Here is a 26886-nt window from a genome sequence, read left to right on the forward strand (position 1 = left end):
GCAGGAGGTTGCGGGTTCGATCCCGACCCTGATGCCTGTATATTTGGAGTTTAAATATTCTCCCTCCACAATTAGAAACATGCAGTTAAAGTTTTTTGGATGTTATACAATTCCACGTGATAAGCCACTTCCTTGAGCTATCATTTGCGGCCAGGGTCACTTTTGAAAAATAGCTATTTGTCTCAGTGGGCCTTAATTGGTAAAATATTTGTTTTTTAGTTGACGTGTTGTTTTCCAAATTAGGCTGCATTTCTTCTCCCAAGCTTTTAGCATGCACTGCCACAGCTTCAGGACTTGAATAAGATGTCGCAGTCATTTGGGCTCGTCAAATGTTTGCTGTCCTATTATTTGAGTGGGTCGTGGGTATAAAAGTCTGCAATAACATTGAGTTAGCCTATTTCAATTCAATATCACTGTTTGTTGCTGATTTATCATTCTTGCTGTTGTGTAATTATTTAATTTGTAAAACACGTGCTTATGGCTATGTTGCCGAGCTTGGAACACAACAATAAATATGACATTTTCATTGAGGGTGTAATAATGCATTGATTAATCAACGAATATCGATCCCGTTGCTCCTGATACATAACTCAAACTGCACACGTAAGAATCGATGTTTTTTTTTACATTCGTGTTTGGTTTGTGCAATGGCTTCTGTTGACCCCTGCAGCCACTAGTGGCCGCTAAATCCAACCCAACACTAAAATAAGAATTTTTCTTTGAATCAAATTGCGCCACCCCTTGACTTGCGACAATTCATCAAACCACCTGGCAATTCACATCACACAATCGCACTGTAGCACGCAAGCAACGCGATGAACGGACATCGTTTCCCCCTTCGCCCCACGTGCGCGCTCCATCACTGCGCCAGGATCCTCCGTGTCCGGCCACAGCGGCTTCCTGGGCTGTGTGCGCTCGCTGCGCATCAACGGCGCAACGCTGGACCTGGAGGAGAGAGCACGGGTCACACCAGGGGTCAAGCCAGGCTGCTCGGGGCACTGCCGCAGCTACGGCTCACTATGTCGCAACGGGGGCCGCTGCATCGAGCGGTATAATGGCTACTCGTGCGACTGCTCCACATCTTCCTACAACGGACCCTCCTGCACAAATGGTGCGCATACATGCGTGTGTCTTTCTTTGGGTCGATTCAGCCTCAATTGAGTACCTGGTGCGGTGTGTAAACATCAGTATTGAAGAGACAAAGGGGGCCAAGTATGGTACTGGCTACCCCCACCCCCTTGTGTGCCATGCCGGCATTCACAGGTGCTCGCTTTTTGTAAGCAACATAAGAGATATAGTAATGGTCATACAGCGTTAGACAAGATTGATAAGGGGTGGGGTTGGGGCTTGTCCTTTACAGGGTAATTGGAATGCTGTTGAAGTTAATTCTTATTAGCGAAGGCAGGTTTAAGTTTAGCTAATCTCCACATGATTCTGAACACACGCAAATGCTTTAACGAAGTGCATGGAAATTGATGGCTGACGAAGAATAATGTATTAATATTCCCCTCCGTGTTTGTGTATTTTATTTGTTTAATTACCTGAGAAGCCCTTAATGCTTCCCACACCAAGCTTGCGTTTCTCCTCAGAGGTTGGTGGTTTTTTCGAGCTTGGAACATGGATTCAATACGACCTTTTGGAAGATGATGACGACGAGGAGGGTGATAATGAGTTTTCAACTCCCAAGCGGGATCCGAGCAACATTGCACTTTCGCGCGAGAGCAAGCCGTGGAAGGAGCGAGTGATGCTACCGCTCGGCAAGTCCGCGGGGACGTACGTGAAGGAGGCCGTGGCTGCGGCGATAAGAGAGCCCTTGGAGGACTCTTTGCCCGGGGAGACGGTGCTGCTGAGCTTCAGCACCACGAGCGTGCCCGCGATCCTCCTCTACGTCGGCACCGACTCGTGGGAGTACTTCGCCGTGCTTCTGCAGGAGGATGGTGAGCCGGAGCGGGGGCAGGTTTGGCAAGTCTCAGGATTGGCTCTGACCACGATGGTGGCTTTTCTTTTGTCACTCACTCAACCTAGGCCTGACAATAAAAGCCTCATTGATGATTTCTGCAAAGGCAGCAATGGCCAAGCACCACTTTACAAATATTGCCCCAATTATATATCTATGTATGTTAGTGAAGGGTTAGATATGACAAAAACATTTCAGAATGCTGTATGTTACGTAACATCGTGACAAGCCATGTCCACAAACCTTCCACTGCTACCTTAAAAAGCATTTGAATCACTCCATCTGAGAACATCGTTGGTTCAGAAGCTGTGGGTGGCATGCAGGAACAGTTTGTGACTCCATGTTGGGGTGGCAACAAGTCCACACTCTCCAGTTTCCATTATTTGGTGATAACGTGCATGTAGGTGGACTCGTTGATAAATTAAACACAAAGGCAACGTGTGCCGATCATGTGCCAGTGCTTGCACTAGACCAATTCTTCTAGAAAGCTACATGAGCTGCATGCATTCCGTCTGGTGGAAAAAGTGCTGATTATGAAGCCACTGCCACGCATTACAATTGATCTCAGTCTATGGGTTTCTATTTGAGTCTGAGAGTCTTTACGTGAGAAAGCATGGATGAATAAGCCACTGTCAGCAAAATGTGATTTCCAAATTGAACATTATATAAGGCCATGGATCTCTGTGTGAGTTTTGCGACTCTCTATCGAATTTTATAGGCGTCTATGTGAGTCTCTATGTGAGAAAGCGCTGATGATGAAGTCACTAGCAGCGTATCCCAGTTTCTAATTCCAACTACATGCATTACCACCTGAAGCTGGTAAGTCCGAGATTAACTTTGTTGCCTCATCATTCTGGAGCTCTGAAACGGCACTGGTGGAGAGTGCATTTCATTGTTTCTGTTTGGCTTGCAGGCAGACTGCAGATCCGCTACCAGCTGGGGGGAGAGACAGAGGCCATCTATATGGAACCACGCAACTTGGCCAATGGGCAGCCACACGGCCTGAATGTAACTCGGCATGGACGGGAAATCTCTGTGCAGGTGGGTGTTACATGGGGTTTCCACCTGTCCTGCTTTTTCTAGGATCGCCCTCAATTTTAGAATTCTATCCTGGGATATCTTTAAGTCTATCTAGGACATTAAAAGTCCTGGTTTTCATCAACTGTGTAATAATTCACCACTCCAGGCAATGCAGTCACATTTAGCTTTCTCCTGTTCAGGATACTGTGAGAAATTCATCTTCCCATGATATGATCTAAATTTGTCCCTATCTCACAGGTGGCCAACCCACGTATAACATGTAGAAATGGCAAATGTTAGTGCTAGTGCCATTGGTGTAGCATGGTTGGGCATGGGCCTGTGAAATGTTCCTTCCTCTTCGTAGGCCGGCACCCACGGCCCTCTGGCCTGCGGAACCTGGTGCAGCCCTGCACCACCTGCACACTGATAGCTATGCCACTTAGATCGAGCACAAAACCTAGGATGAGCAAGTGCCAAAGTTATTCATGTTCTTCACGTAGCACAGACAGTGAATTGTAGGTATTTTTATGGATATGCGAGATCATAAGTCTCAAGTACATTTCTGGCTATCCGTGATTAAGATTAAAAACTTACAGCTTTATCCGAAAATCCCAAACTTTTAAATGTAACGGGCTTTTATTTGCATTTAATTATAAATCCGTCCTGTTAAATACAAATATAAAAAAAAAACTTTCAATATTTTCTCAATTTCTGTTTCACTCATTTTGTCTTTCTGGGAGCCAGCTGGATCACTACGCAGCAGCCACGCACCAGCTTCATGCCCTGCAGATGCACTACACAGCCTCTGTGATCTACCTTGGCAAGGTGCCCGGTAAGCAGCAATAACCAATAATTGTGTTCACAATCCCATGGCACGTGGACACCAATTCTGCATTTTCCACTGCTGAGCTGAAATTGTTGGGTGAAGATTTAGGATTAGCCTTCGCAACGATGATACAGTTGTGATTATATATGAGGAATATTTTTTCTTCTTCTTAGTTTTGGGGTGGTTTTGACTTGATTAGATGACTTAATTAAAGATTAAAGTGTCGCTAGAATTTCCTTTTTTTAGTTTAGCTCTGTATAAGCATTTCATATAATATTCATATATTATATAACATTTTGATTTAAAGCTTTCGTGACTGCAGGGATTCATATTCTTGGTTCTTTCGGCAAAGTCACGTAGAAGGGAAACAATAAAATGTATAAAACAATAAAATTCTTCTTTGGTTCTTTCGGTAAAGTCACGTAGAATGAGAATAAAATAATAAATTGATAAAATAAAATAACACAATAATATTCTCACGACGTTTCGGCCACAACACAAGCGGCCTTCATCAGGTGAAGGGACGAGACTGTCTGAAGGACAGCGCTGGAGTGAAAAAGCCACGCTCAGACAGTCTCGTCCCTTCACCTGATGAAGGCCGCTTGTGTTGTGGCCGAAACGTCGTGAGAATATTATTGTGTTATTTTATTTTATCAAGCGCTGTCCTACCAGACGGTCTCGTCCCTTCACCTGATGAAGGCTGCTTGTGTTGTGGCCGAAACGTCGTGAGAATATTATTGTGTTATTTTATTTTATCAATTTATTATTTTATTCTCATTCTACGTGACTTTACCGAAAGAACCAAAGAAGATGAATCCTTGCAGTCACGAAAGCTTTAAATCGAAACAATAAAATTGTTGCAGATATTCGATTTAAAGTGGTTTTCAATCCAATTAATTTAACTATTTTATATTGCACTTCGCTCCGGATAAAAGTAATTTATTAAATCAGTGACCTGCTCTATCAGACTAATTATTGTTAAGTAGCATGCAAACATCATCGATGTGGGATGAAATTATTAAAGAGCATTTTATTAAAATTAAGTCAATTGTTTATATTAAACATTATTTTCGCGATAAACTTGCAATACATTTTATAACACTTTGTGTTTTTTTATGTTTATGTAATGAACGCATAATATATTCATATGTGTTGTTACATTTTTGCACAAAGACCTTTCTTTGTAAGGTGCACAATATTGGAAATGTCATGAAAACATTTAGCCATACTTTACTGGACACGGTACCTGTTGTCCACGCACGTTGGGTGTTTTCTTATTGAGAAACTGCCTTCGTTTAGAAGCATCGTTTATTGCAGTGCATTGGGTTTGTGAGAGGGAACTTATGATAGCATCTCTTGCATTGAGAACAAAGGTTCAATTGGTGAGCGATCTCTGGGGAATGGTGCCTTGCTACAGGGTTAGAAAGGAGAGCGAGTATCCCTTCATGAGGGGGGGAGGGGGGTATTTTTGGAACCAGCCAAAGCAGATGAGAGAAAACATTACCTCTAACCCCCACCACCACCAGTCTTTCATTATATATCCCCACCTTCTCGGTGCCATTAACGCCACCACGATGGCACCTTCGTCAAGGGTTTTTAAACTGGCCTGCAACCCCCCCGAAAGTTACGAATGCGATTCTTTGTGGACCCCTGCCAGAGATAGATGCTATGAATAACAACTCGAGGCTCGCGACCCCAGTATCGGTAGGGATAATGAAATATTAATGACGCGGCCGCCTGCTACTCCAAGCGATCGGCGTGCCCTCGAAATGTGATGGATGGTCCATGGGGAGCAGCCTATACTCTGCCTTGGCCCTTGCGAATGGCTCAGTGCTGCCCTGTTTTAGTCAATTACGATGGTTTCTGCAGGTGAAAAATATCAGTTTGTGGAATGGACTTTTTTTTTCTTCACTTGGCAATAAAAAAACGTACATGTAGAGCATTCGTTGGGTGAAAGATATGTATGTTGAACCTTTTTCGCACCGTACGTAGCCACCCTTGCTAATCGGAGGCGCAGGGATAGATGCAGTGTCATCCATTGTAATATGGTTGTGCTTTGAGACTAAAAGCTTGTAAGGTAGAGGAGAGCGATATTCTGTGCCGACAGAGGTATTATCGTAAGCATTGCTTTATCACCAATCTTGGCAGCATATCAAATATTAGCAGCCCAATATATATTTAATGAATACATAACAGACTCGGAGAATGAGATTTACAACGTGTATATTTTTTTTACCAAAAAAAAAAGCGGACGTATCAGCGTGCATTTGCAGGCTTGTCGTTAATAACAGGCAGAGTTACGAGGCACTGGCATGATAATATAAAGTAAGATGGCGCGGAATAAATAATGCAGGATTGTCATCATAAGCAATGCTAAAAAAAAAACCCAAGCAGACACCAGTGATTTACTTTCGAAAGTGTGCCTTTTTCGGGTGTTACGGACATAGAATGAATTCCGGTAGCACTCTTTTTCTTTCTGGCAATGGCAACAACAACAAGGGGGCACTCGATGTGCACAATTTAAACGCACTGAAGAGCACTCCACGTCTGACACCGAACTAACGGGACGCAAGTGGCGCCATCGCCCAGGCATGGGGCCCATTAGACAGCGCGATCCCGGGCATTATCCTCTTTGCACTATCGTGCGAGCAGGCTGCTCGTGTGACTCGTTATCAGAGACGCGCGCTCTTCCTCCCAGCTTTCTTGCATTGCTGCCGTGCCTCTACGGTGGCTGATGCATACTTTGAGATAAAACAGCCGGGTGGGGGATGAGTGAATGGGGCTGTTTTGTTCCCAGATGATATGTATTTAAAGCTTGTGGCATACGAGATATGATTTCCCATATATCATTTTAGCCAACTTGGAATATCTGGTGAAAGTTACGTAACGGGAAAACCACGTTAGAGATATAATATACCGATGATACCTTGCAACACTTCACAAACCAAGCATACCACAATGTGTGTGGAGTTGTGTTTATTCATTTTATTTGAATGTTCCTTTGAAAAAGTAAACAGAGAGGAAAAAAAGTGGGAACGCAAAGAATGTTTATACTATTCCAGGCATTTGACTCGGCAAAGGTTGTGGTTGAGGGGAGATCGAGTATAATATCATATCTATCTCTCCTCCCTGGCTACTCCCCCCTCTCTTACCTATATAGCCTCTTGTTACAGCAGCCCTTTTGCCCACTTCAGCAATTGTTTTTTGCTGTGGTTGTCACACCTGATGACGGACCAAGGGACGGCTTTCTTTTGAGCCTCGTCATCTGGTCGAGCACCAATTGGGTCGAGGCTCGAAAGAAAGTCGTCCCTTGGTGTGGCCCAATCAGTTTCAAGGACAATGCATATATTATCATAGTATGTTTTTTTGTTTACATTTTGACTGCAGGTATTGTGGTTAATGCAGACATGAATCCTTGTAAAAAGGTTTCAGTTTTGTTGCCAGAAAATAGGGGAAAACCCATTTTATTATATTTTGGTACTGGCAAAGGAGGTCTAATGATGATTTGAAGCATGTTTTATTTTCAAAATGGAAATATGGTTGGGGGGGGCAGAGCTTTGTGACATCATATTTGAGGGGGGTCTGACTTTTTGTGATGCCATGTGACGAAGGGGGGGGGGGGGGGGCAAAAATCGGCCAAAATCGCGCAACGTCATTTATGGACGGCCCCTTTCTACATCTTCCAATATGCTTGGCGAGTGTGGATGAGTAGGCCAACATACCCTATGGAGTGGTTCTCTAGAGATCCCTATGTGTAGGTCCTTCCACCAGCAGTCATGCGAGCAAGCAATTGTAAGGCTGCACTTTTAACCTTTACAAAAAATGATTTTTTAAAGGGGCAACGACGTTTCATATTTTTTCCCGTCCGCTCGCAGACTCGGAGGTGCGAGACAGCGAGCTGCAACGGGCAAATTTGCACGGGTTCGTCGGCTGCCTCTCCCGCGTGCAGTTCAACCACGTGGCGCCACTCAAGGCTGCTCTGATGCAGCAGGGAGCGCCCCTCCATTCCACGTCCTCCGTCCCATTGTCACACTCCAGCGTGCCCGTAGTCGTCCACGGGCGACTGATCGAATCGAGCTGCGCAGTGCCGGCCTCCACGATCACCCCGGCGGCGACCAGCACAGAGCCCTGGGTCTTCCCGGGTACGCCCAAGGCCGGATTAACACGGGGGGCTTTAGAGGCTGCGGCCCAGGAACTCCGATTTTGAGGGGCTGCCAAAAATGTATACGGCTTCAGAAATGTTGAAATGCAATACTGTATCACTATAATAAATCAGTGGTTAATTTGGTAATAAAAGCCATAGCTTGACTACGTATTATGCGCCAAAATATGACGTTTTTCTTAATTTTAACATAGATTTAAAATTACAGCTTGTGTATCACATCAAAAACTACAACTGAAAATAAGAGGTAAATAACAATGGAGGTGTTTTGCATTGGATATGGGTGGTGGTAAAACAATACACATTTATTCAAAACTGTATAGAAAGAGGGGCCCTCATCAAACGTAATCCAGCCCTAGGTATGCCACCTCTCTTTTGTTTCTGCAAATATAATGGTCCTAACTGGACATGTTTATGTTTTGTTTCAAATGTTGCACAATAAACATAATTGTCGAATTAATTTCTGAAAAGTAAATTCACACTCATGCCTCAAGTGCATTACTTTAATTTTGACCATGTAGCTACAGCAAAATGTTGTTTTTGCTTTCATTAACTACACATGCAGAACGTTTACTCACATTTTAACAGTGCTAATAAGCAGTTCTGGCTATCATTCATCCAAAATATGCATGTGTTTTTGTATTTTTCTTCCAAATTGGTACCATTTAAAGCCACAAGGAAGACTGATTCAAAATCTAAAATGGCTCTTAATAATAGGCACAGCTGGCAACCTGCTTATTTTCAATAACGTTTAATATTTATAAATTCCTTAGTCGTGTCAGATTGTTATTGTTGCACTTCAGGTCCCATGAGAGATGTTTCCTGAGTAACCTTAACGAACGCCCAGATTCCACAACTCACAGTTATTGCGTTTAGTCCTGGCTCATGTTGTTGTTGTGGGACAGAGTAATGTGTCCCTCTCTGGCTCTGCAGACGACTCTTCTGAAATGCCACCAGAAGAAAGGAAACCTATGAGTAGTCCAGTTGGAAGCAACTCAGCTCTCATTGGAGGTAGATGGCTGTTGACTGTTTCTTGAATATACAACAATGTGTGCAAAATTAAGCCTTTAATTCCACCTCTTAATTTAATCAACAATTTGAAAGAGATTTTCATCAGAATACACACTCATCAGAGTAAGCGTTGAAACTAGAGCTGGGTGACTCGATTATATTATTTAAGTAACTCCTAACTCTACCCATTATCAGTTTGATTCCTCAACACTAAAATAGTTGAGGAAAATGTCTCGTCTTCGACATCTTTGTTACCATGTGTGCCACTGGATGGGAGGTGATGAGCGGGGCTCTGCGACATCATGAGCCCCGTCATTCTGGTTGTAGCTTGTAAGGGTCGTTTCCCGCCTTTAAAAGGCAGGAGGTTGGGGTGGCAGCGATTTTTTTTTAAAGATCCCTGAGTAATCTACCACAAAAAATTCAGCTGAATACTATTTTAGTCGCTTAATCCACGTAAATTAACCAATCGTTTCAGCCACAAAGCAAGTATTTTGTATTTGTAGTTTGTGGTTTCTCACGTTGTACGTGTTTGTGTGCATTTATTTTAAAGGAGTGATCGCGGTCTCAATCGTGATCATCCTCTGCTTGCTGGCGCTCGTCGCGCGCTACATCGTCGGGCGCAAAGGCTGCTATCGCTCAGCCATGCGGGGGCCGGAGGTCGTTGAGAGCTCCTCAGCCATGCAGGGTGTCCACCAGAACTTCCACCATGGTCTGGAGGACACCAGGAAGGAGTACTTCATTTAACAGAATAGGGACAGCAACGAGATGCTTTGACGCGCATTTGTCGAGAATATTGTTTACGGTGATGGCCCGGGTGAATGCACCAAGTCACCCGTAGTTGCCGGATGTTGAGATCACAGACGGTGTCTTCACACATGTCCCTGGTATTTTCCTTCTAGACCCTTTCAAATGTTGTGAACCCATTGTCCGATTTTCCCATATTTTTTTATTTCCTTAACATATACAGTTCCCATGGCATTAACTGTTGCGGTCCAGTAGTTTTGTATGTATTTAAATTCAGATTTTGTTCCCTTTTAATGGTTAATGTTTTAATTCTGCTTCCGCAGCTAAATCTTCATTATAGCAGGTGAAATAACATTGTTCCAATATTGTGATATAAGCCTAAAACAATATGTTGAAAATGTTACAATGTATTCACATTATCACATGTATATCATGATTTAAAATATGGCTAAATGTTCCAGGATACATTTATGAAACTGCTTGTGCTATTTTTCTCACAATTAAATGCTACAGCTGTTAACTACTGTTGATGTTAGCCGGGCGTTGTGGCAACCGCCTATAATCCAGCACTTTGAAGGCAAGGGTTGGTGGATCATATAAATTTGTGAAACTCCCAATCCCCCGATTATTGGGTCTTTCGGTAAAGTCACGTAGATAGGTTCAAATAAAATAACAAAAACTACGACTTTTCGATCGCAACATAAGCGGTCATCTTCAGTAAAAGTGGGGTTAGCTTCCAAGGCAAACTGTTTATAAGGGGTTTGAAATGGACGTAGCCCAAATGGCAGCAGCCAATAATAATGTAAGTGGTCGACAGCCAACCCGACGGTGGTTGGTTTTCCACCAACCCCTGTTTGCGAGATGGCAGTACTGGATATCAAGTGGGTTTGTGAACCCATCTGTAAAGAACTTTGAGTGTTATTCCCTCATATGTGTGGGTTTTCTCCAGTTTCCTCTCAAGTACAGAATACTTATTAAAAAATTGGACAAAAACCCAAATGCAGGACTCTTATAAAAATTATTACCAAGACTCAATGAGGTTTTCCTGGATAAATAAGATACCTTAATTTATTGTATTAATTGTGCAAGATAAAATTAATTGCAAATAGAATGTGTTATTTTAAAATTCTAAAAAACTGCATAACAATCTTACGTTTGTATACATACATAATCATGAGCACTTGATAAAAACATATTTTGACCACAAAATCGAATGTGTGCATAATCCTCTATGGTACCATTTCTCTTATACATCGGTCATGTGCAATCTATTAGGTGACATAAATAACATAGTTGACAACCTAGGATTTTGCTAACGGTGAACATCGGAATAAAAACAACTGGAGGGTTCTCTGCAGCCTCTATAATTAAAACCATCTCTGAGAATTAGTATTGACATTTAATGTGCCGTGAATCATGTCGGAATGGCAAATTAAAATATATTTTCTTGGCTTGTGCAGCCAGACTCTGGGGACTAATGGTGCACACTTGTGAATCGCTGAGACAATGTGGAGCTCACTGCTTTAGAATTGCAAGGCTGATCATGAATGTAGCTTGAGTTCCGTTTGGCAAATAGTTTTACAGCAGTGTGGCTATTGTATGTGAGCTCAACATGGAAAGTCCATTCTTGTCTGCGTTTATATTACATTGATTAGCAAACTTGACTATGCTGAAAATCCAATCACAATAAATGGGGAAGCAGCAACAAAGTAAAATATTTGTTTTGTTTGTGTTAAATACATTCAACAAAAAAATACAAATCTATCCACATGCCTTGCGTATACAAATAAGTTTAGTCAGTGGGATGTTACCATCAATGTGGCCATCTTTTAATTGGTTTGGTCCAAAATATTCATGCCTTGTTAAAATATTACAGTTTTTTTTTACTATTTGTAGTTTTACAAAGGGTAAACCATAACTTTTTTGTCAAAACATTCGTGTAATAACCAATTATCCCTTATAAAATAATAATAAAATTAAATGCATTGAAAAATACTGATATAATTTTTCTAAGTACAGTATTGTATATCGATTTATGTTTACAAAATGTATTCTGAAGAAAATCAACATTTAAAGATTTAAAAAAATGTTTTCAGTGGTAAAAACAACGCTAATGTGAACTGCATTTAAGTGTCAATGATTAACATTTGTTAAATGAAAGGTGGGTGACGTTTCATGTGCGGTAAGGATTTGTAAATAATTGTAAAAATGTTGTAAAATTGCTTTCTTCGTCCGTTTTTTGACTTTATGGAACATTAATAAAAAGAGGTTACCCTTCACGCGTATAGTGTGATCATGTAATGTTATTTTACGCAGTACTTAGACGTGTAATGCGTCAGAGAAGCTTGAGGATTACACTATTGACTACAAGTGAAGAGCACTTGAATATTTCTACTGTGTATTTCTGTGTAGAAATATTAAATTGGTATAGAATACAGCCATTACCGAGGATAAAAGTCACATGTTTGTTTAAACGCACTGTTGATTTTCTGAGACCATTCACAAAACACCTATAGTCAATCCCCTTACCCTGGGATCTGTATCTTCTACGTTGCCCCTTACACTTGGTTGTCCAAACTGTGAATAATGTGTACACTAGGCTATGTATATAGCAAGTGACCCGATGCACCTCGTCGCACCATCCTTCAGCCATGGCACATTGTAGGGTTAGATTGTCAACCTCTGCTCCTGGCTTGACATTGTGCTGAATCCATACATAACATTTGTTTAACGAATCACCTCCCGCCCTCACCCCCAGTGATTCAATGAATTGTCACGATATTCAGGGTGGTGATTTGATAGTTTTTTTAGATTGTGGCGAATGTAGTTGTGGAGCTTTAGTGGCTTAGTTGTGTCATGCGAACTCACTACAAGCGAAGAAATAGGAATGTAAAGGTGTTGATTCATACACACATGATTCAATTAATGTCTCACGGGTTTACGGATTGGTATTATTCAATGAATGCTTTGTTACATCTCGAATAAATGACATATACCCAAGGTGCCTAGCCACACCAACTCAAGCCACGTGCGACTTTCCTCGGTTAAATCCAAACATTTCATTCATTCCAATTCACTCCTTAGAAAATGTATGCAATTTCATATTGATTTTCAATACAGTATTTGATTAGTTACTATATCATTCCAATTTTCTGGATAGTTTTAATATACACAGCGTATGCATGCAAATGTATACATACATCACATTAAAATATATATTACATTTATATTAAAAAAGTATGCTGCATTATAAACATGTTATTTTTTAAAATACATATTGCAAAAATAACTTTATGTATATTGCAGTATTAGGCCTTGCAGATATGAACCTTATGGCGGGACCTCAGGGTCTCGCATAAACTGCGTTGCAACGTCATTTTATGTCTGCTGAAGGCGAACGATACGGCGATCTATTCCTCTCGACGAGCTCTACACGATGCGCCAATCAAAGGTGAAAAGTTTTGTTTCTTCTGCGCATTCGTCCTCGCTGCGCTTGGACGTGACATGACAACAGAATGATCCGCGCCAGGTGGGTCGCTGCGTTTATGTACGCGGTGAGACGGAGTGGCCAAAAATAAATGTATTAATTACGATTTTGACTTCCGTTTATTCGGGACCCCGGGGTCCCGCCATGAGGTTCAGTGTATTCATCTCAATAAGGTCATATCTGACTCATGACTGTATTTGAAAATAAGTAAACATGCATTATAATATAGTTAAAGGGTGGACACAGCCCCAACACCAGAGCCTAAACCTGGAGGAATGGTATTGATGGATACCTTGTGAAACCCCTTCCCGTCACCGAGGATTTCCTGTTTATTTAAATACTCCATTTTTCTACCTCATATCAATGCCTCTCATGGGCCACGTGGCATTGCCTGGGGAGTTACTGGATGGCATGGGGATGGTTGACAGAGAAGTTGTAATGAAGGGCTATTCAGCCTACATTATTCTTGCGTTTGCCATCACAAGTCAAAATCCAAATCGTTCAAACGCTTTGTCACTTTTTTTAGAACAATCAACCTTTCAATTCCACTTCTAGCCATTTTAATGAGCATCGGCCCTCAACAATGTGGGTGGTTGTTTGCTGGGCAGCAGTTGTTACGTGAAGTTGTAGGGATGCACACCAAACTTGTGCACACATCTATACAGAGGGAAAAAAGTATTTGATCCCCTGCTGATTTTGTACGTTTGCCCACTGAGAAAGAAATGACCAGTCTATAATTTTAATGGTAGGTTTATTTGAACAGTGAGAGACAGAAATAACAAGAAAATCCAGAAAAACGCATGTCAAAAATGTTATAAATTGATTTGCATTTTAATGAGGGAAAAAAGTATTTGACCCCTTCTCAATCAAAAAGATTTCTGGCTCCCAGGTGCCTTTTATACAGGTAACGAGCTGAGATTAGGAGCACACTCTTAAAGGGAGTGCTCCTAATCTCAGCTTGTTTCCTGTATAAAAGACACCTGTCCACAGAAGCAATCATTCAATCAGATTCCAAACTCTCCACCATGGCCAAGACCAAAGAGCTCTCCAAGGATGTCAGAGACAAGATTGTAGACCTACACAAGGCTGGAATGGGCTACAAGACCATTGCCAAGCAGCTTGGTGAGAAGGTGACAACAGTTGGTGCGATTATTCGCAAATGGAAGAAACACAAAAGAACTGTCAATCTCCCTCGGCCTGGGGCTCCATGCAAGATCTCACCTAGTGGAGCTGCAATGATCATGAGAAGGGTGAGGAATCAGCCCAGAACTACACGGGAAGATCTTGTCAATGATCTCAAGGCAGCTGGGACCATAGTCACCAAGAAAACAATTGGTAACACACTACGCCGTGAAGGACTGAAATCCTGCAGCGCCCACAAGGTCCCCCTGCTCAAGAAAGCACATTCACATGCCCGTCTGAAGTTTTCCAATGAACATCTGAATGATTCAGAGGACAACTGGGTGAAAGTGTTGTGGTCAGATGAGACCAAAATGGAGCTCTTTGGCATCAACTCAACTCGCCGTGTTTGGAGGAGGAATGCTGCCTATGACCCCAAGAACACCATCCCCACCGTCAAACATGGAGGTGGAAACATTATGCTTGGGGGGTGTTTTTCTGCTAAGGGGACAGGACAACTTCACCGCATCAAAGCGACGATGAACGGGGCCATGTACCGTCAAATCTTGGGTGAGAACCTCCTTCCCTCAGCCAGGGCATTGAAAATGGGTCGTGGATGGGTATTCCAGCATGACAATGACCCAAAACACACGGCCAAGGCAACAAAGGAGTGGCTCAAGAAGAAGCACATTACGGTCCTGGAGTAGCCTAGCCAGTCTCCAGACCTTAATCCCATAGAAAATCTGTGGAGAGAGCTGAAGGTTCGAGTTGCCAAACGTCAGCCTCGAAACCTTAATGACTTGGAGAAGATCTGCAAAGAGGAGTGGGACAAAATCCCTCCTGAGATATGTGCAAACCTGGTGGCCAACTACAAGAAACGTCTGACCTCTGTGATTGCCAACAAGGGTTTTGCCACCAAGTACTAAGTTATGTTTTGCAGAGGGGTCATATACTTATTTCCCTCATTAAAATGCAAATCAATTTATAACATTTTCGCCATGCGTTTTTCCGTATTTTTTTGTTGTTATTCTGTCTCTCACTGTTCAAATAAACCTACCATTAAAATTATAGACTGATCATTTCTTTGTCAGTGGGCAAACGTACAAAATCAGCAGGGGATCAAATACTTTTTTCCCCTCACTGTATAAGGTGCATCGAGCAGCTTGCATTTCACAGCTGAATTAAACCAGACTAAACAAAGGCTAATAAAAGATGCTTAAACGGCAGTTACTATATCAACAAGGCAATTGTGGTTGTAAACCAACCATGCTGGCAGCATTTACGTTCTGCAAAGAGGTACATTTTATCAACGTAACCTAGGAATTGTAGATTGTTTTGCTGGGTAGGTTTTTGCGGTCATGCTGCACTGTACAGCTCTCCAGTGTTTGGATTCTATCATACTATTTTTGGCATGTCCGACGTTTCATTCCACGTTCTGGGAGTTTCTTCAGTTTTGAAAATGTTGATGTTTTGCTCCACATGCAGAGATTTTTTCAGTATCTGAAACTCCCAGTAGTTGAAAAACTTTGTAAATCATGCCAAACATGCAGTACAAACCAAACACACATAAGAACTGTAGAATTGCTCAGATAAATGGAAAAGTTAACCTATGCCTTTCAGCACTGTCTGTTGGCACAATGTCAAGCTTGCTTTAAGGTTCCAATCTACCCTGTGTAACAGAATTTCATGGCAAATTTGCAGCTTCTCCCAGTTGAATAGTCAACAGCGGAGAACTGTGTGACAAGATAAAGGAATTAGAGTAATCTTGGGATTACTTTTTATCACATACATAGGGCTTTGGGACCTAATAAATGCTCTTCTATCAACATTGCCCACCTTGGATTACAGTCCTTTTTGCTTAGGGCTGCAACTACAGATGGCTCAGCATCTGTGGGAATTTGGAGTTCAGATCACGATTGACCCACCAGCTGGAATAATTCACAGGAGCATTTTCAGCAGACCTGTGTCAAGCATTACAAAGACGAGGTTAGATTTAATTATAAAACCATTTTTATAGGACATAACTTTTTCTGGTGGTGAAATGGCACTGTCGAACTATCAACAACTCGTAGTTGGTTGCAAAGGGGATACATAACAAGGCTCCACTGAGTCCCAAAATCATCTTGTTGCTGCTGGAGTTGATGACAGTTCAGTGGCGAGATGAACCATTACATTATTTTAGAATTATTTGTGAAGGGAACGTATTTTTCGTGAGTACTAGTGAAGGCCACTTGTGTTGTGGCCGAAACGTCGTGATTTTTGTTGTTTTATTTTTTACCTACGTGACTTTACCGAATAGAACCAAAGAGTATAGTACTAGGTTTTGTTTCGAAATTAATGCTTTTTGTAACCTTTATTTAATTAATGGTGTTTCAACAATATGGCAAGTTGCAAATTGAAAAAGTACATTACATTATTAAAAAAAAGATAGACATAATAACCTTTTTGCATTCTTCAGAACTCAACGAAGTTTTTATTTACCTTTGGTGTCAAAAAATTAAATGTTTTCATTAAACTAGAACTGCATATAAAGAGGATAGTTTTTCCCTTTTTTATGGCAACAGGTGTTAAGATGTTAAAACACCAAACTCAAACCTTTTACAAGGAATCATGTCTGCATTAACCACAATACTTGTGGTCAGAATGCAAAAAAACTGATAATATATGCATTACTTTTTGGCTCTTTCGGTAAAGTCACGTAGAAAGAAAATAAATTAAATAGAATACGTTTATTTAATTAATTTTCTTTCAACGTGACTTTACCGAAAGAACCAAAAAGTAATAGACGCAGACACGAAAGCTCCAAATCAAGTTTAATATATGCAGTCTTTGAAACTGATTGGTCCACACCAGAGACAGCTTTCTTTTGTGGACCAATCAGTTTCAAAGACAATGCATATATTATCAGTGTTTTTTGTTTGCATTCTGACCACAATTTATCGTGGTTAATGCAGACATGATTCCTTGTAAAAGGTTTCAGTTTGGTGTTTTAATATCTTAACACCTGTTTTTTTGCCAGGAAAAAGGGGAAAACCTATTCTCATGTATATAAAGACTTTAAAATAATGGCTTTTTATCAAATAAACTGCAGCTAATCATGCGAATTTGCCTTTAACACAAGCCTTTTCCAAACCAATTACTGAAACTAACAACTAGTTCTTTGGGTCTTTCGGTAAAGCCAGGTAGATAGAACAAATAATATAAGAAAATATTAATAAAAATAAAATTGTTATTTTTCCATCTACGTGGCTTTACCGAAAGACCCAAAGAATATGAATTCCTGCAGTCACGAAAGCTAGTTCACAGCACCTTCAATGTAACACAAACTTGCACTCGATTTGGCTGAATGCCTTCTCCAACAGCCTCGCAGTTGCTTATAAAGACTCCACTGCAATGTGGTTTCTATCACTCAATAGCTCAACGAATGTGTTTAACATTTTCCAATGGACATCTTTTACATTTATTTACTTTTAATGATATCTGCTTATGGCTGCGTCCAAGAGGAATGGCACGTACAGACATGTTGATGAGCAAGGACACTGGCCAGTAACATCGCTTTACAAATGCAATACCATTTATTATGCGTTAAACTGTGTCATATAGACTGTTCATTGTACTTTAACAACGATGCTTTATTAGAAGGAAAACATCCGTAGAAATAAGCAAGTGCCGAACGAAGTCTATAAATAAAGCTTTTCAGTTTTAGACAACGGTACAAAAACGAACACGGTTGTTACCAAATTATTTGAAAACACCCGATGTTATAAAACGTCTAAAATGTGTATCTACAAAATTCAGAAATACTACATTTTAAGTTAATTGGAAATACATTAGAAAAAAACATCACAAGTATAGAAACCACTCCACCCTCCCCACACCCTTCAGTTTGAAAATGTATGCGGGTAGCATATTTAATAAAGGTCAGAAACAATACAGCGCCTTAGTTTTAAAATGCCATTCAAGGCTTGGCCAATGTGTCGTCACAGAAAGTACTCCTTCATGTTTTCTTCCAGTCCCTCACAGTTGTCCTCTACCGCTTGCAGTGCTGTGCCTTGCCCAAGGCCAGGCTGGAACTTGCCCTCCTGCGTGCGGTAGGTACCCTTGTGCCGTAGGAAGTAGGACAAAACTACGCCAAGCAGGCACAGGATAACGATCACAGTCATCACGACCACAACTGCAAAGAGAAAATATTATTGTAAGCAGGGTTCGGCACACAATGAAGCCTACCACTGACGGAATTCAGAGGTGACTTCCAACTCTGCACTGGTAACAATTCCCCATAAACGCCACAGTAGTGATACCACCCCACCCCCATTAATCCTGCTTGCATACTTAAAGGAAATTGACACCAAGATGAGTCATGGATGAGCATTCTTCTGTTGTGCCCAAGTTGTATTCGAGTTATTTTGCCTAAAGTTAAACATGGTTATGCAAAAGCAAAGACTTAGTTGACCCGAATAACTTTGTTCAATCAATTTAACGATTATCAAACACTATTGTGATTATAATTAGGCAACTGATTTGTGAACACCACCCATCATTAGCTCACAAGACAATACAATGTCTTATATTTTAAAATGCAGTACTGTATAAGTTGTAGACAATTTCAATATATAAGGTGTTTGAGAAACTTTTATAAATATACGTACTGTATATTTACTATAATTTAATATAAGCACCCAAACGTCGGTGAACATGATTGGTATCAAATAAGCCATCAAAATAATTGTGACAATTTAGTAAATGTGTAGTGTTCTTCACGGAGGCACACACTTGACTTGGAGGCAACACGTTTATTCCAACACCCCAACCGGGTAACTACATAAACGTGTAAATTAACATCGGTGATAGCCAACTTGAGTATTTACTAAGCCACAACGGGGCAATTACATAACCGGGTCAGTCGGTAACATTCTGACTGCCCCAGGATTTCGAGTGAAGACCGAAGATCGGAGATACATAGCACCAAGGGTTGATTCCAGAGAACAACCCTGATCGGGGCTCGGGACTCGGCCTTTATAGGCCGTGGCGTGGCCAAGGGCAGAGCCCTTAGCCACGCCCCCTTCCAGATACTTCCCAAAAACTCTGGCCCCTACATCACGTGTCCCTCTCTCTACCCCTTTTAGGCCCCCCTTGCCACCTCATCCGGTCACGTGCCCTCTTGGGGTCACCCAGACTGTCATGTCCTCACTCGACCTCTCTCTGTCACCAGAACTATGCCCCCTAGGGCCTGCTTCCATGGCATACCCACTATGGTGCCCAAGAGGCCCAAGACCCACAGTTCCACTCTTGTGACGGTAGCTAGCACTAACCACCATAGTGACCCCCATTTGTCACTACAAATGTACACTCTTTAGTATTCGATCAAACTAACCAACTGCCCCAATTGTGTTTTATATTTTGTACTGCATTCTATAAGCCAGCAGATACATCACAACTCCCATTTATTATTAATTTTAACATAAGGTCATACACATGGACAGATATATGAAGTTTTCATAAAAAAGTATGTCATATCAATCCATAATTTGTAAGCAGTACGCCAAGATAATTTAAAATAAATTTGCTCAAGCAGACCGCTTCACATCTTCTCCGAATCTGAAAGGTGTTACTATTCTACAGAAGGTCTTTGTACATGGAGACACATGGTCAAACCTGCCTTGGAAGATTTGTAAACTCATGCATAAATGTGTTTTTGTTCTCTCACCCTCATCTATGTAATTATACACAATGGAATAAATACCAAACTGGCATGTTTCATCCACTCACATCATATATCATTGTGCATTTTTCTTAGAGTGTAAAAAAATTACACAGGGTAAAAATAAGGTTATTATCATGTTATAAAATTGGAAGACTTTCAGCTCTCGGGAAAGTTTTGTTTATTTCTGGAATTACTCCGATGGAAATTATGTTTTTTTTGTAATTCAAGCCAGTGTTTCTGTGAAAGTTACGTGTTAAAAATGGGATGGTACTTATGGGGGTAAATTAAAATTGGTAACCAGTGCTGTATTCACTACCTACAGTGAGGGAAAAAAGTATTTGTACGTTTGCCCACTGACAAAGAAATGATCAGTCTATAATTTTAATGGTAGGTTTATTTGAACAGCGAGAGACAGAATAACAACAAAATCCAGAAAAACGCATGTCAAGAATGTTATAAATTGATTTGCATTTTAATGAGGAAAATAAGTATTTGACCCCCTCTCAATCAGAAAGATTTCTGGCTCCCAGGTGTCTTTTATACAGGTGACGAGCTGAGATTAGGAGCACACTCTTAAAGGGAGTGCTCCTAATCTCAGCTTGTTACCTGTATAAAAGACACCTGTCCACAGAAGCAATCAATCAGATTTCAAACTCTCCACCATGGCCAAGACCAAAGAGCTCTCCAAGGATGTCAGGGACAAGATTTTAGACCTACACAAGGCTGGAATGGGCTACAAGACGATTGCCAAGCAGCTTGGTGAGAAGGTGACAACAGTTGGTGCGATTATTCGCAAATGGAAGAAACACAAAAGAAGTCAATCTCCCTCGCCCTGGGGCTCCATGCAAGATCTCACCTCGTGGAGTTGCAATGATCATGAGAACGGTGAGGAATCAGCCCAGAACTACACGGGAGGATCTTGTCAATGATCTCAAGGCAGCTGGGACCATAGTCACCAAGAAAACAATTGGTAACACATTACGCCGTGAAGGACTGAAATCCTGCAGCGCCCGCAAGGTCCCCCTGCTCAAGAAAGAACATATACATGCCCGTCTGATGTTTGCCAATTAACATCTGAATGATTCAGAGGACAACTGGGTGAAAGTGTTGTGGTCAGATGAGACCAAAATGGAGCTCTTTGGCATCAACTCAACTCGCCGTGTTTGGAGGAGGAGGAATGCTGCCTATGACCCCAAGAACACCATCCCCACCGTCAAACATGGAGGTGGAAACATTATGCTTTGGGGGTGTTTTTCTGCTAAGGGGACAGGACAACTTCACCGCATCAAAGGGACGATGGACGGGGCCATGTACCGTCAAATCTAGGGTGAGAACCACCTTGCCTCAGTCAGGGCATTGAAAATGGGTCGTGGATGGGTATTCCAGCATGAGAATGACCAAAAACACACAGCCAAGGCAACAAAGGAGTGGCTCAAGAAGAAGAAGCACATTAAGGTCCTGGAGTGCCCTAGCCAGTCTCCAGACCTTAATCCCATAGAGAACCTGTGGAGGGAACTGAAGGTTCGAGTTGCCAAACGTCAGCCTCGAAACCTTAATGACTTGGAGAAGATCTGCAAAGAGAAGTGAGACAAAATCCCTCCTGAGATGTGTGCAATCCTGGTGGCCAACTACAAGAAACGTCTGACCTCTGTGATTGCCAACAAGGGTTTTGGCACCAAGTACTAAGTCATGTTTTGCAGAGGGGTCAAATACTTATTTCCCTCATTAAAATGCAAATCAATTCATAACATTTTTGACATGCGTTTTTCTGGATTTTTTTGTTGTTATTCTGTCTCTCACTGTTCAAATAAACCTACCATTAAAATTATAGACTGATCAATTCTTTGTCAGTGGGCAAATGTACAAAATCAGCAGGGGATGAAATACATTTTCCCTCACTGTACGTAGCCTTCGATACATGGTCTTTCCACAGTGGCCTAACATCCTGTTCAATCAATCAACCTTCTGTACTTGTGCAGGTCTATCCAATGGCCATATCTGTTAAAAAAAAGTCAACTGCAAAGTCGAATTTTCCGACAAATACCAATATTCTATATTCCTTAAATACACCATATACTATGTCTATTTAGGGTGTGTACCCATTTGCTAAACAGTTTATATACATCGTTTAACTGTACATAGGACCCCACCTTTACACAGCAGACACTCTACTGTACCATTTTGCTAAATATCAGACAAATAAAAACAATGTCAAAAACACAACTGTGAAAATATCAAGTGTAGTTGCATCCTATGATTGTCTTGAAGATACAAAAAATAGGGAGCTGTTATGTTGACATTTTGAGGACACTGCCCTTGACAGTAATACAGGCAGAAATACGTGTTGTCTCACCTGCCAAAACCACATCATCTGTGCCTCTTGCCGTGGGGCCTGCACGACACACGAGATGCACAATGAAAAAGGGGAGATGAATGGCAGCACCAAGTCCCAAGGATACTCAACACATTGACTGTTGGTTTTTTTCGTGAAAAATGTGAGCTTTAAAAAATAAAATAAAAAAAATTCCATACGGGCCACTCAGACAATCGCTTAGTTTATTTGTGTGGTGTGTACGTTATGGGAACAGCCACTGACAAATAACTCTCTCTGTGGATGATTGGGAATAAAGTACCATCAGAGCCCCTTAGATGCCCACAGGAGGCATGCCCCCTTTTTTTTTAGATCACAAAAGTTGTCAAGACTCAAGACTGGCCAGGAGAGCCTTACAATTTTTTGCTACATATTGCAAAATTCAGGATGGAGCAGTGGGTGCAGCAGCGGATGCAGTGGTTGAAGCACTGCACTATGAACCAAGTAACCGGAGTTTGATTCCAAACCATTAGCAACGTCATTTATAACAGTACCACTTCTGGGTCTCTACAAAACAAAGACAAATATCCCCTGTATAGCCTTAACAGACTGTTGTGGCAAGTGCTGTTAACGAGCACCTATGAAGGACAGAACGGCACACGAGGGGGTGGGTAGCCAGCGACCACACCCGGCCGCCTTTGTCTCCCTAGTGGCGATGTTTACACACCACACCAGGTACCCATTTGAGGCCGAGTCGACCGAGGAGAGGCCCAGGACCGGTTCAGATAATCATCACTGGTATTGGCCGTGAGCGGGAATCTAACTCGGGTCGCCAGGTTCGTAGCGCAGCCGGCTAACCACGACACTACCGCTCCCCACTCTACCTACCCTTCACTAACCCACAGTGATCAACCCCATAACCGATTTAGTGTGGGATGGCCTACATCCAGCAGTGGATTAAGGTCTGACAATTATTATAGTGCATGCTTAGACTTATGTTGTACATATTTTAAGGGCCACTATAATGCATCACATTCCCATAGCTTATGCCGATATTCAACGCAACTTCACAAGCAAGCATTGTCTGAAGCTCAGCCAACCTCAATGTCCCTGGCTGCCTTTTGTGGCCAGCTGTTGCGTTGTTGACTTTTGGACGATATATCTCATTACTGTGTCGAGTTAGGTCAAGTCAGTGCGAGCAAGAAAACTATATCGAGATTTGGAAGGAGTTTACTTGCATTTACTTGTGGACACCGCAGGTGTGTTGGTTGACACGACATCACCCATGCTGAGCGTTGTCGGTCTACTGTCGAAGCCTGTTGACTGACATCACAGAGGAGGGGGATACACAAATTAGACGTGGAAAGGGAAAGACAGACAGCATGTGGGGGACGTTCCCCGAGTTTGAGGATTAACAGAGGCGGACAGGCGGTCAATAAGCTCGGCTGGAAACTTCACTTGGACTATTTAAGTGTGCTTACTCGACGCCTGGCAGTGAATTAGAGCAACGGACACACTTTTCTAAACCTAATGTTTTTTTCATTAACATGATGCAGTTTCAATTTGCTTTGTGCAAGCATTGCGAAGCTAATGAATAAACAAAGAGCAGGACAAATCTGGTTCTGTACTTCTGCTAATGGGCGTGGGGAAGATACACAACCTGTTCTTTTACTTTCACCACATCCACATACAGTACAGTAATTGTGAACCGAGAGATGTCATCACGGTGCTGCCAATGCAAAGAGGTCAAAGGGAACCCGACCAACCGAACGCTGCCAGGTCATGTGGGGATGGTCGATTTGCCACACTTGGCCAACAATAAAGAACTCGGATAAATACATTACAAAAAATGTTGAATTTGTAAGCGAAACAGCCAACCATCATGGCAATAACAAGCAGTATATATAATGCTTTAAAAAACACAAGTGTATATACAGTACAGACATGTGTGGTCTGCAAAAAAAAACAACATAATCCCAGCTCCGGCCGATGGAAAACAAACCAGGGCCCCCCGATGATAACTGGCTGGGGGGAGGAGAAGAAGAAGAAAAAAATCGTGCCAAGCAAAACGAGACGCAATAATTTACGAGCTGTAAAAGCTCGCGTTGGGTTTTAAAACAGGAAAATGCCGACAATTACGAGCCACCCTGGATACTCCCCCCCACCACCACTCCCCTTACCCCTCACTTGGCAATTGTTTATCTTCCCCGTCTCCTGCTGCTTCCAACAGGCGATTTGAAGAGCCCCGTGCCCCAATTTCCATGCACACACAGCGCGACGACTCCCAGCACGCGAAGCGAGAGCACAGTTTTGGTTGCCAGCTAAACGTGTACAAGACAACCACGCAGTGAGGGGCCCCCCTCCTCCTCCTCTTTCAAACATTCACGTGCCATCGATTGCACATCGGTCACAAAGCCTCTCTCCCTACCCTAATATAAATACGTCTCGAGGATCTAATATAGCCGATGAGAGTCAATGTACAAAGCAAAGTACTAACTAACTACGTTAAGTCGAAAAAGTCTCCACCGCTTGCAGGAAATATTCCCATGCGCGCCGCCAATGTACATTGCGTGGGAGAGTGAAATAACATTCATGCGTTTTATTTATTTTTTCTTCAGGGATTTTCTGTAACGTCAAGTAAATACGTTCAAAGAGAAGAACACACACACAAAAAAAACTAAACTAAACTAAAACTTCGCTTCGATCGCGACGCAAGCGTCCGGACGTCTTTTAAACTTCGTCCCGATGACGACCGCTTGTGTCGCGATCGAAACGTCGTCGGTTGTTATTTGTTTTTTAATTTTACTATTAAAACACACGTAACGTGACTTTACCGAAAGACCCAAACGACATGGTCACGGAAAGCTTTCGAGTGAAGATTGTGAAATATAATCGTGATAAGAAAAACGCGCGTAACAAACGAAACAAAAAAAAACCACCCTCATAACTTATCAACAAACAGCACGGCACGCTTAGGGGCTTGATGTATTAATAATGCAAAGCGTGACATTTGTTATAATAAATACCATTAATCTTCGGACACCAAAATGTTCACCCGCAGCTGCCGGAGTAACAATAATAACGCCTTGGGCGTTGCTGCAAGGCGGCGATAAATACTGAAGCAGACCGGTTAATGTGGACACACTGGGCCCTTATTACTGCTAAAACTTTACTACAACAACACATATATACACACCACACACACACATAGTGTCGTGGTCACGCTGTAAATGTACCGCGATGTCTTGCAGCAGCGAAGTTTAAATACAAGGCACCACGCAAACAAACCTTGCGGCCTCTGCCTCAAAAGTGATGGGGGCGAGGTCAATTTAAAAAAAAAATCGCTCACATCACAATGTATGCCACATCGCATTGACAGGACAACGGCTCTGTAAACCGATAAGCACAGCGTACTCACGTTTGAGGTTCGCTCCATCACAGCCACCACGAGCCGTTGTTGTTGCTCTACACGGGTACTATGTGCTTACTGTATGGGGCACACAATTGCTGGCCAACTTTCCACCCCTACTACATTACATACCCCCTCCCAACCTCCTCCTCCTCCCCGACTCTTTCCTTTATCGCAAAGGGAAAAAAAAACACGGCTTCACGAGCACAACGTCGATAATAATAACTGCCCCTCTTAACTTTCCTCGACAATTTACTTCCACTACTGTACTTGAGTCGACAAATTCACCGACGCGTGTGTAACTCAAGCCACTGGCGTTTAACCTATACTGGTCGGCTTGCTGTGGTGTGCTGGTTGGTTGCTTGCGTGGGTGGCTGTGATGGAAGGGCTGCTGGGGTTGGGTGGCTGGGCTGGGTTGGGTGAATTTAGTTTGGGTGGCTGTGATGGGCGTGGGACTGGTTGGGTAGGATGGCTGGGCTGGGTTTGGTGAATTTAGTTTGGGTGGCTGTGATGGGGGTAGGACTGTCTGGGTTGGGTGGCTGGGCTGGGTTGGGTGAATTTAGTTTGGGTGGCTGTGATGGGGGTGGGACTGGTTGGGTAGGATGGCTGGGCTGGGTTTGGTGAATTTAGTTTGGGTGGCTATGATGGGGGTGGGACTGTCTGGGTTGGGTGGCTGGGCTGGGTTGGGTGAATTTAGTTTGGGTGGCTGTGATGGGGGTAGGACTGGTTGGGTTGGGTGGCTGGGCTGGGTTGGGCGAATTTAGTTTGGGTGGCTGTGATGGGGGTGGGACTGGTTGGGTAGGATGGCTGGGCTGGGTTTGGTGAATTTAGTTTGGGTGGCTGTGATGGGGGTAGGACTGGTTGGGTTGGGTGGCTGGGCTGGGTTTGGTGAGTTTAGTTTGGGTGGCTGTGATGGGGGTGGGACTGTCTGGGTTGGGTGGCTGGGTTGGGTGAATTTAGTTTGGGTGGCTGTGATGGGGGTGGGACTGTCTGGGTTGGGTGGCTGGGCTGAGTTGGGTGAGTTTAGTTTGGGTGACTGTGATGGGGGTGGGACTGGTTGGGTAGGATGGCTGGGCTGGGTTTGGTGAGTTTAGTTTGGGTGGCTGTGATGGGGGTGGGACTGTCTGGGTTGGGTG

General features: G+C 42.5%; 2 protein-coding genes across 4 annotated transcripts in view; one reads left to right on the plus strand and one right to left on the minus strand.

Moving 5' to 3' along the window:
• LOC116941020 (contactin-associated protein-like 5) overlaps positions 1 to 11999 on the plus strand; it is a 153044-nt gene extending 141045 nt beyond the window's left edge. The window contains exons 18-24 of the mRNA XM_032951569.2: positions 872 to 1111; positions 1590 to 1937; positions 2871 to 2998; positions 3722 to 3809; positions 7679 to 7945; positions 8899 to 8976; positions 9527 to 11999. Of these exons, the coding sequence (XP_032807460.2) occupies positions 872 to 1111; positions 1590 to 1937; positions 2871 to 2998; positions 3722 to 3809; positions 7679 to 7945; positions 8899 to 8976; positions 9527 to 9720 (1343 nt within the window). The 3' untranslated portion in view covers positions 9721 to 11999. The remainder of the gene's footprint in view (positions 1 to 871; positions 1112 to 1589; positions 1938 to 2870; positions 2999 to 3721; positions 3810 to 7678; positions 7946 to 8898; positions 8977 to 9526) is intronic.
• A 5879-nt stretch (positions 12000 to 17878) lies between these two features.
• On the minus strand, positions 17879 to 26823 carry GYPC (glycophorin C (Gerbich blood group)). Of its 3 annotated transcripts, none has more exons than XM_032951564.2 (4): positions 25760 to 26823; positions 23580 to 23664; positions 22384 to 22422; positions 17879 to 18452 (listed from the first exon to the last, which is right to left on the minus strand). In XM_032951564.2, the coding sequence occupies exons 1-4, from the start codon at positions 25775 to 25777 to the stop codon at positions 18307 to 18309; spliced, it is 288 nt and encodes a 95-aa protein (XP_032807455.2). In that variant the 5' UTR covers positions 25778 to 26823; the 3' UTR covers positions 17879 to 18306. The 3 variants fall into 3 exon arrangements, with proteins under 3 accessions (XP_032807455.2, XP_032807452.2, XP_032807459.2); XM_032951561.2 differs by having other exon boundaries at positions 17879 to 18500; positions 25760 to 26746; XM_032951568.2 differs by lacking the exon at positions 25760 to 26823 and adding an exon at positions 24522 to 25259 and having other exon boundaries at positions 17879 to 18500.
• Between the last annotated feature and the right edge of the window lie 63 nt (positions 26824 to 26886).

Source organism: Petromyzon marinus, chromosome 10, assembly GCF_048934315.1.
Source record: "Petromyzon marinus isolate PM22_M1 ecotype Great Lakes invasive population chromosome 10, UKy_Petmar_22M1.pri1.0, whole genome shotgun sequence".
Lineage (NCBI taxonomy): Eukaryota > Metazoa > Chordata > Hyperoartia > Petromyzontiformes > Petromyzontidae > Petromyzon > Petromyzon marinus.

Excerpts from the sequence above, each read along its gene's own strand:
- GYPC (XM_032951561.2), bottom strand. Across the intron at positions 22,423-23,579 it reads TGCGGTGTCCACAAGTAAAT|GCCCCACGGCAAGAGGCACA; the intron begins GCAAGTAAACTC and ends TGTGTCGTGCAG. Across the intron at positions 18,501-22,383 it reads AGATGATGTGGTTTTGGCAG|TTGTGGTCGTGATGACTGTG; the intron begins GTGAGACAACAC and ends TTCTCTTTGCAG.